At 34.1% G+C, this 19,846-nt stretch overlaps 1 protein-coding gene across 1 annotated transcript; it reads left to right on the forward strand.

Annotated features, from left to right (window-relative positions):
• Positions 1-4,247: 4,247 nt before the first annotated feature.
• On the forward strand, positions 4,248-19,574 carry LOC140749706 (pancreatic lipase-related protein 2). The gene is made up of 7 exons (XM_073082839.1): positions 4,248-4,556; positions 13,917-14,055; positions 14,455-14,680; positions 15,102-15,282; positions 16,911-17,102; positions 18,109-18,277; positions 18,745-19,574. The coding sequence occupies exons 1-7, from the start codon at positions 4,499-4,501 to the stop codon at positions 18,845-18,847; spliced, it is 1,068 nt and encodes a 355-aa protein (XP_072938940.1). The 5' UTR covers positions 4,248-4,498; the 3' UTR covers positions 18,848-19,574.
• The last annotated feature ends 272 nt before the right edge of the window (positions 19,575-19,846 follow it).

Below are 19,846 nucleotides of genomic sequence, written 5' to 3' on the forward strand. Positions count from 1 at the left end.
GTAAAAACTTTTAGAGAATTCTAATATCTACTTATTGCCACCGCAAAATAACTCTTTCTAGACTCATAGCACCTCATTGTTTGCTGTATCATGGATGGTACGCCCAAAGGCGAATACACAAACATCCAGAACGGAAATAGATGTCCGCCTGACCGGGGTTCGAACCCACTGCGTCATCATCAACACATTACTGTCCCACTGCTGGGCACGGGTCTCCTCTCATAATGAGAAGGATGAGGCCATAGTCCACCGAGCTGGCCAAGTGCGTATTGGTAGACTTCACATACATTTGAGATTTTTTTATAAATCTCTCATGTATGCAGGTTCCCTCACGATGTTTTCCTTCACCGTTTAGCAAGTGATAATTAATTTCTAATACGCACATAACTTTGAAAAATCAGAGGTGCGTGCCTGGGATTTGAACCTCGCACCCCTCGATCGAGAGGCAGAGTTTCTTAACCACTCGGATATCACTGCGAACCCACTGCATGTTAGACCGTTACCACCATTCCACCATCACGTGACCATGGATGGTGAGGCCTCGTATATTTTTTTTTTATTATTATAGTTCAGTTCTTGTATTTCAACATGTAACACAGTCTACGAAATGTAAATGTGTTGTTTCATTTGATGCTAGCATTCGAACATGAAACTTATTGCACACACTTATCAAGGTCCTTGGTTTATTAAAGACGAACTCGAAAAGGTCTGTTAACATACAAGCAACTTGGGAAAAAATTGAAAATTTAACGGAAAAATCTACCACTTTAACATATTAATCAGAAGTCCAAGAAACAACCATTAACCAATTTAATATTTATTATTGTTTGCTTCCTTGGCTTAATTTACGTAACATTAATTTGCATTCTTTGTTCATTTGAATAATAGCCTACTTTAAGATGGACCGCTGTGTTTATTGTGGTTTTACGGTCGTTGACTACACTGAATGAAACTGCGATTGTCAAATCACTCATCTTGTCTCATTGTTAGCGCTTTCATCAGATCGCGAAACAATGAACACACGTGCATTACGCTAAAGTGTTTTAAAACGGTAAGTAATGTACTAGAGCTGTTATTAAAATAAAACAAATGAAAGTTTTATTCAAAGTCGTAATTATTACACATTTAGCTTAGAAAGATGGTTGGCTGATTTCGGCTTAGTAGAGTGTCTTCTTGTACATGATATTAAACGGTCTCTAACGTCCTTGGACACCTTTACCGATTTCATAAAGGTCATAAGTTCAATCTGAAGTACTCGTAAAGTTTAAGCTGTCACTATTTCTAAAGCCTAAAAATGAATAAATCATAGTAAATCTGTTTAGCTTCAACTAGGGTTGCCACCCGTACTTTATAATAAAGTATTGTACGTTATTTCAGGTAATTGTACGGTAATTGTACTTTATGAGAATAATAAAGTACACGAAAATACTTTTATTTCGCATGATTTGATTTAAAAGTTTAGTCGTAAGTATTTTTCTTTAAACGACTTTTATCGATTGGTGCTGAATCGATGTCGTCACTCGCCAGTGCGACATCCCTTAACTTAAAATATATTAATAGAGAAAAATAAAGTGTACTTTATTTTGATACTATGTACTTTTTTTTCTTACCTATAATAATCAATATACTTTATCTGTAGAAAAAGAAAGGTGGCAACCCTAGCTTCAACCTGTGGAGCAAAAGACGGCATATATCAGATATCCATCTGTAACATATAGCATTGTACCTATAAAAGTCTTATTTCATACTCCTTAAGATATGAAAGACCAATAATGGGATATACAAAAGATTTAAGGCACACGTATAGTGGAGCTTCATATTGCAAGAGGTCATCATGTTACTAACCAAACTACTTAACCTGACTAGTCCGGACTAGAAAATATGGCATTTTTTCGAGATATATCCCGATATAACTTGAAAAGTTCCATACTTTTTAAAGATATTGTTAAGTGGTTACAAGTACTCTGGCATAATAACACAGTAACTGTGACGACCGCCGGACTTTCCCAATATCCTTATAGGCATCCTCAATTTATAGGCGATTGCAACATCGCGTCTCCGTCGAGTGTTGGCCAACAAAAGTATCACCTAGTGTAATGTTTCACAAGCGACCAATAACGATCCTCTTGGGTCGCAACGACAAACAAGAATTTAATAAAGTATGTATGTGTCTGTCTGTCTGTCCATTCAACCTGCCGTAAGTATACCTAACATTGTTAAGTGTTAATACAATATCGCTATTTATGTACAAATTATATTTACCATTAGGTTTATAATATAATAAATATAAATTATAATAAATATAGCCTGCAGGTTTTAGCTGGATTGATATGCGATTGTATTGTGATGCGGTAAGACTAAGGGCAAAATATAATGAATATAAAATAAATATAATAAGCAATTTATGAGTGCCCCCGTAGGCCTATATAAAATGAATATATTTCATTTCTGTAGCAGTAGTTTTAGGACTGATTTTATGTTTATGTATAATAAAGCCTGATAAAGAAACTAATGCCAGTGATTTCTCCACTAACTTACCTGCACTTAACCTCCTGCTTAAGATCATATGCCTACCTCATTCGCCGTTGCATTTTAAAGTTTCGTGAAAGCTCGCGCAGTGATCCTATGCGCTTCTCGGAAGGAGACAGGACGAAGGAACTCCAGCTTCAATGTATAAAAATCCTTTAAAGAGGATCCAACTCTCTCGAGGCGACGGTGAAATTCGAAATTTCCGGACAAAGTATGTTCATAGAAACAACGTGGGGATTTAGCCTGTAAAAACACGACATAACCACAACATCGACTCCTCGAGAAGTGGTATTCATTTCGGATTTCTCCGCATACAATTTCTTCTCGTCTCCTAGAGACTAGAGGAAGCAAAACATTTAGTATCCTCAACACATCGAACGCTTATGTAAATAAATTTTACGTGGTTACTGACATAACAACACGGATGTATTGGAAATGGGTAAAAACATAATTATTATGCAGCTGGACTTACCTCTGAACGGCTTACGATATTGCTTAAAACAACTTTCAAGCTTTTCAAGGAAACATAACAGTGTTATTTTATATTTGAATGTTATTATTCGTGTTTTTCCTTATTTTGTTTTTTAATTTATAGCCCTATTAACAAACACTTCTGTCTATAAGGGACAACATTTGTTAATAAAATATTTAACGATAATTGTTTGAAGCATTTATTCATAAGATTAAATTTGGTTTCTTACTGTTAAACAGAACATTGACATATTGTATAAGATGTTTATGTAACGGAAATAGGAAACAGCATTTGAGTTTATTTAAAGTTCATCTCGAATCCGTTGTTATCCCTAAGAGTTGTGTTACATGCATGTAACAGAAGAATATTATCTACACTAATATTATAAAGAGGAAAACTTTGTTTGTGTGTTTGATTGTAATGAATAGGCTCAAAAACTACTGGACTGATTTTAAAAATTCTTTCACCAATCGAAAGCTACATTATCCACGAGTAACATGGGCTATATTTTATATGAAACATATTTGATAAATAGATTTTGAGGCGGTACAAAGTTTGCCGGGTCACCTAGTATAAAATTAATTTATAATTGGTAAAATTACAAAAAACGGAAATTGGATAAATGAGATTATTCATAAACCATGCAACATTTCCTATTTCATATACATTAGCTACTCTTTGCCAGAGCTGGATTAACCCTGTATGGGCCTGTAGTCAATACAATTTTCCGGCCCCTTTTCTTTACCTACTCTGACTGACTAAATAATGTTTTTTTTTGCCTTCTACCCACGTTCCTGAATACAATTCCCGATATAGGCATGGGTGACGTGCTAAGGGCGGGTTCAGACATACGCAGGCTCTATGCGTGCTCAACGCGGGTTGGCTGCGTGTTAGTAAGGAGTCTGCAGTGGGCCCCTGTCGATCCTGGGCCCCTAGGCAGTTGCCTACTCTGCCTTAAGGTTAATCCGGCTCTGCTCTTTGCTCTAATAATTATACCGAAATTCTGAACCCCTTGAATTTATAATTTATTTGTCGTTATATCAAAATCAAATTCGTATTTCGGAACACACTGTTTCAAACAGTTGACAAATTCTAATTACCGTATCTATGTCCCTGCGGTTAGCAGTTGCAGGCCTTAATGACAGTTATTATATATTATTACGTTGAGGTCGAAATATTTAGGAATTCGCGATGACTTGCGTCGAGAGGGGACTGGAGTCAAGACGAGGGTCAGCATCATAATATAGAAGCACTTTCGCCTTCAGTTCCCGCACGGAAAACGCACGCAACACACGCCTATAGGGTTTTCAAATTTTAATTATTTTCGATAACCAATTTTATATACTAGTCTGCTAAAAATGTGAAGTTACCTTTTATTTAAGTTTTGTGAATGGCTGTGATAACAGTAACCAAACTTGCTGGTTTTTTTTAATTTCTTAAAATAAAAACAGTGATTTAAAATTGTGATTTAATCGGATATAACGGATAATCGGAAATATGGTGACGAATGCACAGTGGTTGCTTGTTATCGGAATAACCGCACTACAGATAACTGGTAAGATAACTATGTATTTGTATAAAATAATTGTTGTGATTCTTGCAGTGGCTTATCCTAATAGATTATCATCGATTAGATGTAATCGAAAACACATTGCACTTTTTAATTAAATTTTATTAACTTTAATCTATTAGAAGTAATAACTACTAAATATTTTAGTACAAGTATTTAATACTTTTAAAACTTTACTACTTTTAATTTTTTATTTCTTATCAAATATTAGTCACGTACTTTTTGCAAAACAATATCACGCCATTAATTACGCTAATAGTCATAACTAAATAAATTCTAACCTGATACTTTAAAAATAGACTAAGTAATTAAGTATATAATTAAGACCATTTTTTTTAACATGTAATTATAACCGTAACGTTAATTAAATCCTTGAATGTCTGAAAACCTTTTGTGTTCTCAATGTTATTTTATTTTTGTAAAGTTATTTTTATTTTGTTATATATATTTCGACCATGAATTGTTTCCTCCGGGTGAGTAACTTAACCTCGGTAATGTATAAATATTTTATGTTATTACATAAATTAGATCTTTCTAGAGCCTTTAGAAACTTCCAGGATCTACTTTTAAAAATAAGTAAAAGTAGTATCAATTAATAACTACATAAATTAAATTAATATCCAGGTCATGCAGACGAAACGCGCGATGTAGCGCATACCGATACGTACAGACCTAGAAATAGATAAAAACGTCCATTCTAGGCAACTACTTAGTGTACAAGAAAAACTAGGTTCCGGTTATGCAACGAGGAAGCTCACTGTCACTCTCAATAGTCTTTGCAGTCTTTGAACTGGTTTTTTTGACCGTAAGGCTGTGTACACACTAGGCATATTATAAGGAAGTTTATGTTGGCGGATTTTAAAACGTTATCTGAGCTTAAGCTACAATTATATTTAAAATAATCCTTATTTTTAGAAATATATTTGATACAAATAGCTTATTTTTTTAGATCAAAGCTGAGCAACATTAATATAATTAGGTAAAAAAATAGCATGGCTTTGATAAATAAAAAAATAATATATTTTTAGTATGTTTCATTAAACTTTCATAAGTAATGTTTTGGTTCATTCTCGAATTTACCAAAAAAGTCAATTAAATTACATAAAGTTACGAGTACATACTGCAAGAATAGATAACATTTCAGATATAGTAATGTTCCACTTACATAATTTGTGACGATTTAACGCCTAGTGTATAAACGGCCTAATACGTGTCATCTGCACCGTGCAGTGCAGCGTGTGCCACTTCCGAAAGTAGTTACGGAAGTCACCATTATTTAAATAAAAAGCAGACAGTCCGCAAAGTCAACTTAGATAAACCATTTTGAGACACTATTTAATTCAATGTATTACTTTGCTGCTAAAAATAACCATTGTGTAAAATTATAAGGAACTTAAGAATGTTTCACTGGAAATATTTTTTGGGCATACACACTGTCTGTTTAATTAATAAAAACAAAAAGAAAAAGGCATTATGGCGGCAAAAGCGATTGATGAAGTTAAAGTATAGAGGTCTTATAATGAAATAAAAAATTCATGGAGATACACCTTAAAATCATACTTACAACTACACTATGTAAATAGTAGTTAACAAGTAAAAATAACTTCTTTTAAAATATGTACTAATATAGAAACATAATAATAATAATATAATGTTCCGTTGTTTTATGTGATACTATCTTGATGTTTTGTCACTAAAAATTCTCATGTAATTATACACGGGTTTTGACAATGTAAGCTGCGTAAACTGTGTCATAAGATAGTCAGTGCCATTTAGCGTACATAAAAGTGTGAATAAAGAACATTAATGTGAACGAGGTATAACGCACAGTTGTGCGCACAATGCGCTACTTCCGAATGCGGTTGCTTGTGTGACCATGATATCGAGATTTAAGGACATTGTCTGCTTTACATACATTAAAGGCAACTTATATTTATTTTCTGCCAAATGCTGAAAAGGATTCATTTTAAATTTACGTTTATCCTCCAATGCATTATATGGATTTTTTAAGTCTAAGAAGCAAGGATTCTAATAGTTCATGCAATGCTTGTATAATAGTATTTATTTTCGTTTTCTATTAATATTTTATTTATTCATCTTAAAACTTTTTAAGTTAAGGGCAAAATGTTACTTATTAACAGAGAAATGTTCCTATTATGTTCGTGTTCATTTGTTTTTCGTTGTTACATTCTGTTGCTATAAATATTTTTGGAGCATTTATCAGCTAATTGTGCAATTTAACTTGTGTTTGATAAATATATAACTCAAACACGATATGATGAAGTAGTACGCAGATCTCAGTAGAGATTCCAACGCGTACTTGGCGAAATTTAAAACGGTACATTACATCGTACATTAAACGTAAGACACAATAATAACCATAATTGTACTTTGTAGCAATGTCGCGAACATTAAATCCCACATTTATCCGGAATGCACATAGCATGAAGGTGACTCTACAGTTACGTTAAAAGTGAGTCGGGTAACATTCGAGCTTGCATAACAAGCTCGTTCTCTGCTCTCACAATGTTACTTCACTTCATGTAGGTAAATACAAAAGTAAACCATGTATCTTTTATCTTTTTTGTCATTCTCAAGTTCTACATTTGTCAAACGGCGTTTATCTTTTGTTTTTAGACGATGACGAGTAAAAAAGAAAAGTCGTATATACGTACTATTTATATATGTTTTTTTTTTGTAATATAGGAGTAGCAGACAAGCATGCAGTCCACCTGATGGTAAGTGGTTACTGCCGCCCATGGACATCTGTAATCAACTCCAGATAGGATTAGATATTCCTACCTGAGGTCGGCCATAGATGCGCCGCTACCCCTGAGGACTAAGCTGGAACGCCTCGTAAAAGTATGTCTCCCTTACCACATCCTTCAAAACGGAACACAGCAGCGCCTAATACTGCTGTTATTAGGCAGAAATAGGTGTGGCGGTGCTGCCGCCGGAGCCGAACCACAAAGTGTTCTACCACCTTCACGACTTATATGATGGTTGATAGCTTTACATTATATTCTTAATACACTTACAATACTATATAATTACCTACTTGCTAAAAGCGAAGTGTTTGATATTACGGAAATTATTATTTTCTCTCCGTTTAAAAATAAATCCTTAATGCTTAGTCTTATTTTAGTTTTAGTACCTAACTTTTAGGATAAGTTTCTAAACTTCGATATTAAAATATTTTCTAACACAACAATTTGCAAATAAAGCGCTTAATTTAGTCTCAATTAGTCCCTTCGGCTGCCAATGACCTACTTATAGCTTGTAAGAACTATAACTATTAATTTGAACCGCCACTATTAAAATAAATATGTTAACCCACTCTCTTTGTCATACTTACTTGACTAAAAAAACTATAAATGATGACAGAATTTTGGTTGTCAACATCGGTTTCAACATGTCATAAAACCGAAATTTAAATATTGCCAATCAAGTTCAAATTATCATCATTACGTTAAAAAGTCCGTTCTATGTACATACAGTTACAAAGATCAGTATGAGCGAAACTGACCTTGATATTTAAATTTTATATTCTCAAGTTAACTCTGAGGTTAACTTGAGAAATAGTCAAGTCAGCCTTCACGGTCGTAGGTCTACCCATGTCATTGTGCAATAAATTCATGGCAATTAAACATACTCGCTTTAAAGAAATCTGGTTTCTATTCCAGTTTAAATATTTTGTTAGTATTCACTATTTTCTGAATATATCTATACATGTTTATAGTCTAAGGAAGAACAACTACTTAAATTAAATAGTCTCTACCGCCGTGTTCGTCTGCAACTGATCGCAAAAAGCCCAGATTTTTATAATATTATATAGGAGTAGCAGACGAGCATGCAGTCCACCTGATGGTAAGTGGTTCCTGCCGCCCATGGACATCAGTAATCAACCCCAGATAGGATTAGATATTCCTACCTAAGGTGGGCCACAGATGCGCCGCTACCCCTGAGGACTAAGCCGGAACGCCTCGGAAAAGTCTGTCTCCCTTACCACACACTTCAAAACGGAACACAGGAGTGCCTAACACTGCCCAGATTTCTCACTCAAGATCGACCAGAAATACTAATCCCTACGTTTTAATTTGTTATTTGTAAATTGTCACTCTTCAAACCAAAATAGAACAGTTTACACCACTGCTAGAAGCAAACAACTAAAAAGGCAAAAACTATTTAATTTACAAAGGGCTTTACAATTTAAGAAACATTTATTTTGCCAAAATATTATAATAGTAATTTCTCAAAAACATCAGTTTAAGCTCAATCTAATAAAGCGCTAACTTTAGTTATCTCATATCAAGTCAATATAAACTGAATCCGCAAGATTACTTATACTGACATAAGATAATCTATTTATATACATTTAACAAGTTTCTAAGTCATAAAATAGATTGTTGTTGGACATAACTTCCCTTTTGTCGCTAATTCCGACTTTTCCGAGGCATTCCAGCTTAGTCCTCAGGGGTAGCGGCGCATCTGTGGCCGACCATAGGTGGGAATATCTAATCCTATCTGGGGTTGATTAAAGATGTCCATGGGCGGCAGAAGCCACTTACCATCAGGTGGACTGTATGCTCGTCTGCTACTCCTATATAAAAAAAAAACGTAAAATTGTAACTTTGATTATCAGCCCTTTATTCATTATTAGCTGGGCTCCGATTTACCTCAAAATGAAATAGATTAAACTTAAGCACACCATGTTAGCCAAATACGTATTGGTAAACTTTACATAACGTTGAGAACCTTTTTATCATTTGTCAGATGCATAATTTTCCTCTTTACCGTTAAAGCATGTTACAATTTGTAATACGGACATATTTTCCAAAAATCAGAGAAGCGTACATACCTGTAATATGCACAGGACTCCCGGCTTGAGAGGCAGAGGTTCAATCCACTAGACCCGCGTTTCCCAACCTGGGGTCCGCGGACCCCTGGGGACCCGCGAGTATATGTATGGGGGTCCGCGGTGTCATCTCTGGACCATACATAAATCGCTCATTAAATGCAAAAGAGCCGCTTTACTGCTTTTTTCAACCACATACCTATGTGAAAAGGCATTCTCGACTCTTTGTTTATACAAAAAACAGATTACATGTAGAATCTGATTTGAGATTACAGCTTAGTAGCAACATCAACCCAAATATCCCTGATTTAGTTGCAAAAAAAGCAACACCAACCTTCACATTACTTTTTTTCATATTTTTCATAATAAACAGTTATAATTACCTTCTGTATTTGTTTTTTTTTTAATGTAATAACCTAATCCGTTTTTTTCTGTTTATTTTATTAAAGGGGTCCGTGAAAACTGTGCTTGATTTCCTAAGGGTCCGTGGACTGAAAAAGGCTGGAGAACGCTGCACTAGACTATCATGGCAGCTGTGATCATTGCCTTCATAATCAAAATAAAGCACTCATGTAACGTTCTAGAGGTTTTGTCACGTATATGCATGTAAGCCGTGAGGCATGAATACTGATTTACAATGAGAAAGATCTTTGTTCCAATCTTTCCCATGACATTCTCATGCGTTGTGGCAACGTAGATTTACTATCGATTGTTGCATTGTTTTAAAATTTTGCAATATGGGTACTTAGGTAGGTTTATCAATAATTATTTTTGTTATTTTTTAATAAAAACGTTACCAACGTGCATGCATTATACAATTTTTTTTTTTTAATAATATAAGAGTAGCAGACGAGCATGCAGTCCACCTGATGGCAAGTGGCTACTGCCGCCCATGGACATCTGTAATCAACCTCAGATAGGATTGGATATTCCTACCTGAGGTCGGCCACAGATGCGCCGCTACCCCTGAGGACTAAGCTGGAACGCCTCGGAAAAGTCTGTCTCCCTTACCACACCCTTCAAACCTGAACACAGCAGCGCTTAACACTAATGTTATTAGGTAGAAATAGGTGTGGCGGTGGTGCCGCCGGAGTCGAACCAAAATGGGTTCTACCACCTTCTAAATGGCTTATAAATATCTGTAAGTCTAGATGGAATTAAATCCCACCTAAAGTCGGTCATAGATACACAGATATATTGCTCTTAAAGACTATGTGAGATAAACAAAAGGAAAAAAAGAAAGTATGGCGATAGTGCCATGGAATCGAGCGACGAATTTCAATTCTATATTAATGTCTAAATCGGGATATTTCAGATGCCAAAATTGCAGAAATTTTATTTATGTACTTGTAATTCTAGTTCGTTACGTTACACATTAGTGGGTAATTGTATACTATTAGACAATTCTTTGCTAACATATTATTTTGTAAATACAGGATGCACGCCACCTAAGTAATAACCGTATACTTTGTAGGAAACAAAATAAAACTTTTAGTATGTTGTGATATATTAAAAAAATAAAGTTGTAATAAAATCCTAAGCTTGTAAACCTTTCAAGTTATCAAGGTAAGTAAGAGGTTAAGGTACATGATATATAGTTTTTTCACAAGTTTTTTAAGTACTCCCAAAGACAAACAAAGATTTTTGATTGCACGGAAACGTACAAGCAAGAACCCGCTATTTTTTTTAATATTTGAAAGATATTTATAAATCTTTTTTTAAGAATTGAAATATCAAACACAAAGTCCACTGGATATTAAGTTACCACTTCTGCCTATGAATGTCTAAAATGGACACCAATTAATTAATTACTTTATAATTAGGCATCAATTTCTAGCTGAATGACATCACAAAAGCATTTTAACTCTGAATTATTTATACGCATTACCACATCCATCAAAAACAATGAAGTGTTACAAACCAGATATAACGCGAAAATAGTTATGTTCGTAGTTCATTACGCTCTAACAACGAGTTCTTCCACCTTTGTAACAATGTCCAGTGATGATGTAATCTAAACACTATCCTTTCCTTCATTAACGACCGAAGCAGACATGCTACTTTAGTATCGGCGATTCGCGTTTTGGCGATTGCATCAATGGTGCATTACGTTTTGGCGACTTGCTGCGTCCATTTTATCGATTGTATTAATTTATTTATTTATTTATTTATGCACACAGATAACTAATACAAAAGACTTATAGATAACATTTTGTGCAAAGGTACTGCTTATTCCTAATGAAATTTCTTCCAGCAGACCTGTGAAAGGAAAGGGGCTAACAAATGGTGGATACGAATGGTGGATTAATTTTATTTGTTTTAGCGATTTTTTTATTTAATGTTGTTTGCGTTCAATATGCGCTCAAATTTGTGTGGTTATTGCTTTTGATTATTGCATCTTGTTTCCGAAAAACAGCTAAATTATCAATTGTCAATGTTTTGTAGCACGTCTACTGGGCCCTAAGTTACCGACACAGACTGATACGGATCTTAAGATTTTACTGGAAAATTATTCCACAACGAAGTGAAAGTGTATAACTTGTTACACCTGTGACCTGTCACACAATCGTTGATTTGCTTAGCCAGTAAACTATGGCACTTTGTGTGTTCGAGAGAATAGTAAATGGGAGGTCATTTTACACTGGCTTTATCCCCACGTCGATTTATGAGAATTAATCTTTAGTATTATGTAAAGGTGAATGAAGTTGTATTGTACTCCAGTTTTTATAAGATCTGTCTTTAATAGTTCCATTTTATTTTAATTGCTATTATACGAAGTAGAACTTTCTAAAAATAGATCTGAATCCTGCTCTACACAAGTTACATACTAAGTACAATAGTTGGTTTTCCCTCTAGTATTATGTTTCGTGTTGTACTAAATCCAGCCTATTAGGTAGGTTTAATTAGAGGGATCTATTAGTAACAAGATTTACGAGACATACATTCGTTATACTTAAAATATTTACCTATTTTAATATGTAAATAAGCAAAATGAGTGAAGAATAAAAAACCGCACAGAAATTGCCTACAACATTAGGTAACGTTATGATTCATATAATAAAAACATGAGGTGTACTTGTAATGCCGTAAAATTAAGAATTTCGGCCATACCGGAGCTCGATCACATAACGTGTATTCCGATAAATGTTTATGCTATTAGAAAAGTCATGTCATTGAAGTCATTTGCATAAACATGTAATATAAATTCGTAAGCGACTGTCAATTACGTTATAAATTGAATTGTTGACCTTGAAATATGACATCAAAATTTTATTACTATGCCAAAACAGACTTCAACTTCATGCAATATGCTTATTTTAAACATTTCGCAATCATATTTTACTTTACCTTCGTTTACCGTATTCATGTTGTTAAATGAAATATTGATTTTTCTTTCTTATATTATACTTATCTACTCTTAAACTACAAACTCTACTAAGTCAGCAGTTTGAGAATTATGAAGCTGTTTTAGGAATTGGGTAGTTCTTGATCAACAGAGATGATGAAAAATGATTATATAATGTATTAACTAAACTCCTAATTCAAGATTTACTTTCTACTACTAACTTTCAAACTTGTCCATAGTTATAAACATAATATTATTTTAAAGCTCTATTTCATTAATCCGTTTTTCTTCGTGAGGAAACCCTAAAACTAATACAAATTATCATGTAGATTCCTTCGAGATTATGTCGTGGTTATGATAATGATAATACCTCAAATAGGCTATAGGTAATAACCACCTTCTAGGCTGTATTGATCAATCTTATCGGAATTAGGATGATCTAGTTCAGCCTAGGTTTTACCGATTAATCCTACCACATATAGGAAGAACTACACTGCCCTAGGCAAAACTAGTTTGTCCAGTACAAGCCGGTAGCATACCAAATTGAATATCAAAGTCGCAATCTGTATGAAACGTTTATTAGTTTAGCAATTAACGTAATGTAATGTAATGTAACGGAATGTAACGTTAATAAACTTCTCGAGAGTAGTCTGACAGCGTAGTTGAAACTAGTTTGCTTCCTGTTAGCATTAATCTTTAAAAGTCAATACTGAATTGTTTGTTAGAACAAAAAATAATAGATTATAAAGTGTGGGTTAAGATTATTCTTAGATTAGAAGTAGGTATGCTTTGAAGTGAAAAAATGGATAAATCCTACAGTATTTCGAGTCCTGACAATCCTTCCTGTCTGGATTCAATAGGTTTTCACTGATTAAGCTGTCCATCTGATCTTTTTGTCCATGTACGAGTATACTTCAAATAACTCTAAAGTTTAGTTTAGAATGAAACAGAGGCACTACGGATGTTCCTTATTACCATTTCTTAAGATTAAATTGGAAATTTAACTGTAGCAAAGCCGATCAATTTTTCATTTTTCCAAATCTGAAAGATCATCTTTTTCTACTAATACATAGTCCATGAACCATACTAGAATTACGAGTTCCTTACATATTTATGTAATATGTTACCTTATCTTAATTTTCAGTGTCGAAAACTCAGGAAAGGAACGAGAAGCCGAGCAAAGAGAAGCCCCAGTCTGTACGAGACCTGTTCAACACCACGTCATGTATACCACCACCATACAGATGCCCACATCCAAACATGCAGTTTTATCTGTATACACGGTAAATATTTTGTATATATTATATTTCATACGGTCAATGTAAATGACCAAGTAAATCGAACTCGCACATGAAGGGTTCTATAGCACCAAATTTTCATTTTTTTTTAATTTTCCTTATTTGTTATTATAGCAGTCATAGAAGTAATTACATTCTGAAAATTTGAACTGCTTACCTATTATGGTTCAATAGATAATGTATTCTTATTCTTATTTCAGTACATTAAAAATATTCCAGCAATGTATGCTAAAAAAAATACCAATTTTAAATATATGTATGTCACAGTTATTACCCGTTTTTAGATAAAACGTGATTTCCTTAGTTAGAAGTACATTTTCTAAATACAATTGTTAAAATTACAATTATTTTATACATTCCTAATTAATGAAAATTCGTTTACAGCAAAACACAAGAGAAAGGAGAGCTTCTGAACACATTAGACAATGACTCCTTGACTTACTCAAGATTCAACCCGAAACATCCCACGAAGATAGTGGTGCATGGTTTTGGTGGGGGCAGGAACCTATCACCAAGTACTGACATGAGGAAGGCCTACTTCACACGGGGCAACTACAACATCATCATCGTAGACTATGGCAGCTTAGTGAAAGAGCCGTGTCTTAGTCAGGTATATCTTTTTCGTCCATTTTTAACACATTTTGATTTTCCAAAACGCTGCTTGAGCTACAAGACCATTCCGTAATAATTAGTCTCATATAAAGCAATGTTTGCTCGTATATTTTGAAATTATAAATATCTGTAATTTGGCTCTAATTTGAAACTTATAAAATTCTGTATATCTTATTTATTTTTGTGGTGACTTCCCACAACTCGTCAAGAAAAGGCGCCATGTGTTTCTTAATCACGCTATCGAAGTTTTCCCAGCCTGTTGTAGTACGGTAACATGCCAGTCACAATGGCCTTCCCTTGGCCATTAAATCAAGTTATTATTAATTTTTAATATGAACTTAACATCAAAGAGGTAAAATAACAAGCTATTCCTACACTATTGTTACTTTTTCACATTATTTACTATGTAAATATTCTAGTTAGAATGGGCTCCGCGTTTCGCGAGCATGTGCATCACGCAGTTGGTGGAATACCTGCAGTACCATCCAGTGAAGTCGATACCGCCGGAGAAGATCCACACTATTGGCTACAGTGTCGGTGCCCATATACTTGGATTAGTAGCTAACCATTTGGGGCAGGGAAAACTTGGAAGAATCACAGGTATACAAAATTTCGTATGTTATTTGTATTTTGTTTTTATAAAAATACTAGTGGTGCCCGCGGCTTCGCCCGCATTTTAAAGAAATAATATGACATACATAAAACGGAAAATTTGTACCTACATTGGAATGACAGTGGTGCCATCTGTCAAAAATTGATCTTATCAACTCCCACACCCTCGTAGGCTCTTGGACAACAACTTTGCTAAAGATCATCACTTGATCAAATGCGTAGTTTCCGATTCTATAACTACTTACGAATTAAAAAAACCTTTTCCCACGGACTAAATTGTGAATCTAAACCATTCTCAAGTCCCCTTGAACACACACAGTCGTTTAGGAGGAGTTCAGTGACATAGACACGCACATAAGAAATATATATATAAAGATGTGATATTTTTTTTATAACATTGAAGTAGTAAACTAGCGTGCAGTCCACATAATGTTATTATATTAATTTCATGGACATCTGTAATTCACCTCAGATAAAATTAGTCTTGCGATCAGCCATAGGTGTGTTGCTACCCTTGAGAACTAAATTGTTACACCGAGATAAGTATCCGTTACACCCTTTAAACTGGAACACAGCAGATTTAAAACTGCTGTTATTAAGCTTAAAAAGTGTAATGATGCCTCCGGAATCGAACTGGTGGTAGAACAGAGCTCTACAACCTTGAATTCATATTTATGCATGTAAATACTAATGCTTACGACATAAATTTATAATAATCGTTATTTATTTAAAGATAATGAAACACGACATATTGTTATTACAAAACTACTTGGTGTATTACTCGTATTACCTTGACATTAATGAGCAGTATTAAGAAAAATATGTATAAGATGCGTGTTGATTACCTCTAGCACATAAATATTACCTAACACTTTTAATGGTTCCACTACTGGACAAGGTCACTCTTCAAATCTTTGGGAAGACTACTTCATTACGAAATCATCATGAAAGGCGAATTGATTGAAAGAGAGAGGTATAGGTTAGGTTAGGTTAGAGAGGTATACTCTGTCGGATGTATTCAAATGCCTGTTAGACCCCGATAGGGTCATTTTTCTTACAAATGATAACCACTGGGACCAACAGCTTAATATGCCCTCCAAAGCACGGAAGGTCATGGGCACACTTTGAAATTCCGATGATGTTTATAGATCAGTTAAGACCTACTACATGGTCCGTTGATTTATGCGGTCTGCTTAAAATATCATTAAATTTAATCTTCATAATATATTATCTTTCATCTCCATTATATTTACAGTGTCCTAATCAGTGATAGTCTAGTGGTAGAGAAACTCGGCCTCTTGATCGAGAGGTCCGAGGTTCAAATCCCAGGCACGCATCTCTGATTTTTGTAAGTTATGTGCATGTTAGATATTAATTATCACTTGCTTAAACGGCGAAGGAAAACATCGTGAGGAAACCTGCATACTAGAGAAACCTTAAAAAAAAGTTTTCCAAGGGTTTTGAAGTCTACCAATACGCACTTGGCCAGCGCGTTGGACTGTGACCTAATCCTTCTCATTCTAAGCAGAGACCCGTGCCCAGAAGTGGGATAATAATGAGTTGATGACGATACTTTCTCATACATATTTATTACATAAATGTTTATTTTCTTACAGGTTTAGACCCAACGATCTTTTTCTACATGGGTAATAACCGATCCCGAGACCTGGATCACACAGATGCCCTGTTTGTGGATATATTACATACTGGGGCCGGAATTCTTGGGCAGTGGGGCCCTAATGGCCATGCTGACTTTTATGTCAACGGTGGCTCGAGCCAGCCTGGATGCGCTCATGATACTATTTTTCGTAAGTAAAAAAACATTATTTTATTAAACGTTACTTAACTTTAATAAAATTAAAAAAAAATGTGCCACACAAACAAGCTAACTGGTGGTTAAATGGTCCTAAGACCTATTGCTTATCAATAACTAAATAAATAACAAAAAGTTTACCAAATAAGGGTCGACTAATTTCTACAAGTATGGTTATACTTGCCTTTCTCGTTACAAATAAATAGGGATATTAGCATAAACACTCGTTATGTAAGGTATGTAGGTAGTGGTAGGACTATCTTGTTCGTTCGTTCACAAGGAGTTCTACCACGTTAAGAATTAAACTGGGTATTTTAATGTACTTTATTTATAAGCCTTAATAGATCAGCATAAGATTGTTCTCATGATTGTTCATGAAAATTAAAAATAGCCAATTTGGTAATTACTAAAAATATTTTTGGAATGTGATTATTTCAGTTCTTACAAATGAAACAGTGAAACTTGTATTGATTTTGACATATATGAAATAAGGACGAGGTCCTTAGAAAGGTGTTGTTGAAAGATGTTGAAAGATTTCCTCGCTATATAGAACTAAACCGAATTTAATTCGTATCGCGTGCTGTATTATTTACAGCACCACCTGTCGTGATTTAAGGCAACTAGATCATGCAAACGTAGACTAAATATTAACACACACAAGTCACTAGAGGGCGGTCGGAGACTCTATCTCTAGCTCTACTTATTATTATGTTTTAGTATTTTTAATATTTATAATAATTACATTAATTTTGCAATAGTTTGATGTCGTTTCTTACTAAACGTCTTCTTTTAGAAAATAGTGATATTTAATGATAAGCATAATGAACCAATGTGATGTTAAACTTTAAAACAATCTTTGCAAATGTACACTAGATGGCGTTATAATAATCCGCATGTGTTCAAATTATTTTTGGTTATGTTTCCCAATTTTTTTAAGTTATTTTTAAATCGTATAACTGAGAAATTTACAATGTATGTATGATTTATGTAATTTATTCCAGAAACTCTATCTTGCGACCACACAAAAGTGACACCATACTTTATAGAGTCAATTAATAGCAGGGTCGGCTTCTGGGCTGGTCCTTGCCCTAATTTATTCTCTTACCTCATCGGCTGGTGTGAACCAAAAGACACTGAGTATGTCCTCATGGGAGAGCACGTCACGCATAAGTGAGTACTCATTTTAACCGACTCTATGTTTGGTATGGGCAGATTAGAACTCAGCGTTATAAATATTTAATAGTAATACTTGGTCGGTTTGATAAACCAATCAGTGACAGAATTAGCGAAGCAAATACTTTACTTGTTTTTTTATTAATGAACGCTGAATGCATTTTATTTGACTCAACAAATGTCTGATAAATTACGTTTTAAAGAACGTACTAACAGACAGACATGTAACAATAATAATGCACTTTCATGTATGCAGAAAATAATAGTACTAGTAAATATTTGAAGTAGATATAAAAGACGGTCTTATTGCTAAACAGCGAATTCTTCATGACAATCTTATGGCGCGAAGTTAAAGTAGGGATTAACAGAGAAATAGGTGTAGTATTTATGACGCAATTTTGATGTATATTATGCAATTTTCTAATTTTATTGTATTGACTTTTAATCCATTTAATTGATTTCAGTGCTCGTGGCGTGTACTACGTAACAACGAACGCGAAACCGCCGTACGCGAGAGGTTTCCCCGGCAAGAGCAGGCGCCTAAGATCCGTGTCCCCATACAGCTGATTACAATACAACGTTTAGAATTATACAATTTGAGGACAATAAGATATTCTATTTTAGTTACCTACCTCATGGCTGTTTCGTAATACTTCGAATCCCCGGCACAATAAGAGGGCTTTTATAAGTTTAATGGGTATACATACATATACCCATTACATGTATGTCCGCCGATGCTGTCGTAGCTCCAGGACGGATGGAGATTTCATTTTAGTTGTATTTGATTTGTTCTTAATTTTAATGAAAAATATTCTGCTGTTTGAAGATCAGCTCTTTTCTAGCTAGAGTCGGGTTCTTTTTAATTTTTCATTTGTTTTCTTCTTAATTTTCTTAACTCTCATTTCAAATAATTTCAGCCTCGAAAGTTACCTGCTACGCTTTCAGCTCATGTCATGCTCGTGTTCTTTCTGGTGTAGTTTTTATGTATAAGAAGGGATTAGCTTTAATTTACTAGGAAAATTAATATAGCTTTGCGTGGATTTTGTCTATGTACAGCACGAATGCCATTTTTGTAGAAATAATTATTATATTACTATTTACTTAATATTAACTATTTTATGTTATTAAGTACCAATAATATTAATAAAAATTAAATAAAGGATATCAGGGAAAAAATAAGGTTACAAGACTCACAAGCTGATCATTAATTATATTTACCTAATATGCATTTCATTGTCAGAATCTAGGCTTCTTCCTAGACGTAAACATTAAAAATAACGTAATAACGTTATGTTCACAAAAAACCTAATGTGAATGCCCAGTGTTCAAACCCCGAAAAATACTGTAATGGCGAATTCCATTTCATAGGTTTGAAACAATTTTTACTAAGATTGATAAATAAATGTAACATTCGTCTATAATTTACAGCTATTAGAAAAAGTTGGCTACTTTATATATAATTTAATTTGGATATTTATATTATTTGTATTTAATTTATTTTTAAGATGTGATAACTGCCAAGGATATGAAATAAATTATTATAAAAAACGTGTTTTGATTATTTTA

The sequence above is a fragment of the Epargyreus clarus genome, unplaced genomic scaffold (assembly GCF_041222505.1).
Source record: "Epargyreus clarus isolate Ecla_fem2 unplaced genomic scaffold, WU_Ecla_fem_2.2 ptg000018l, whole genome shotgun sequence".
In the NCBI taxonomy this organism is placed as follows: Eukaryota; Metazoa; Arthropoda; class Insecta; order Lepidoptera; family Hesperiidae; genus Epargyreus; species Epargyreus clarus.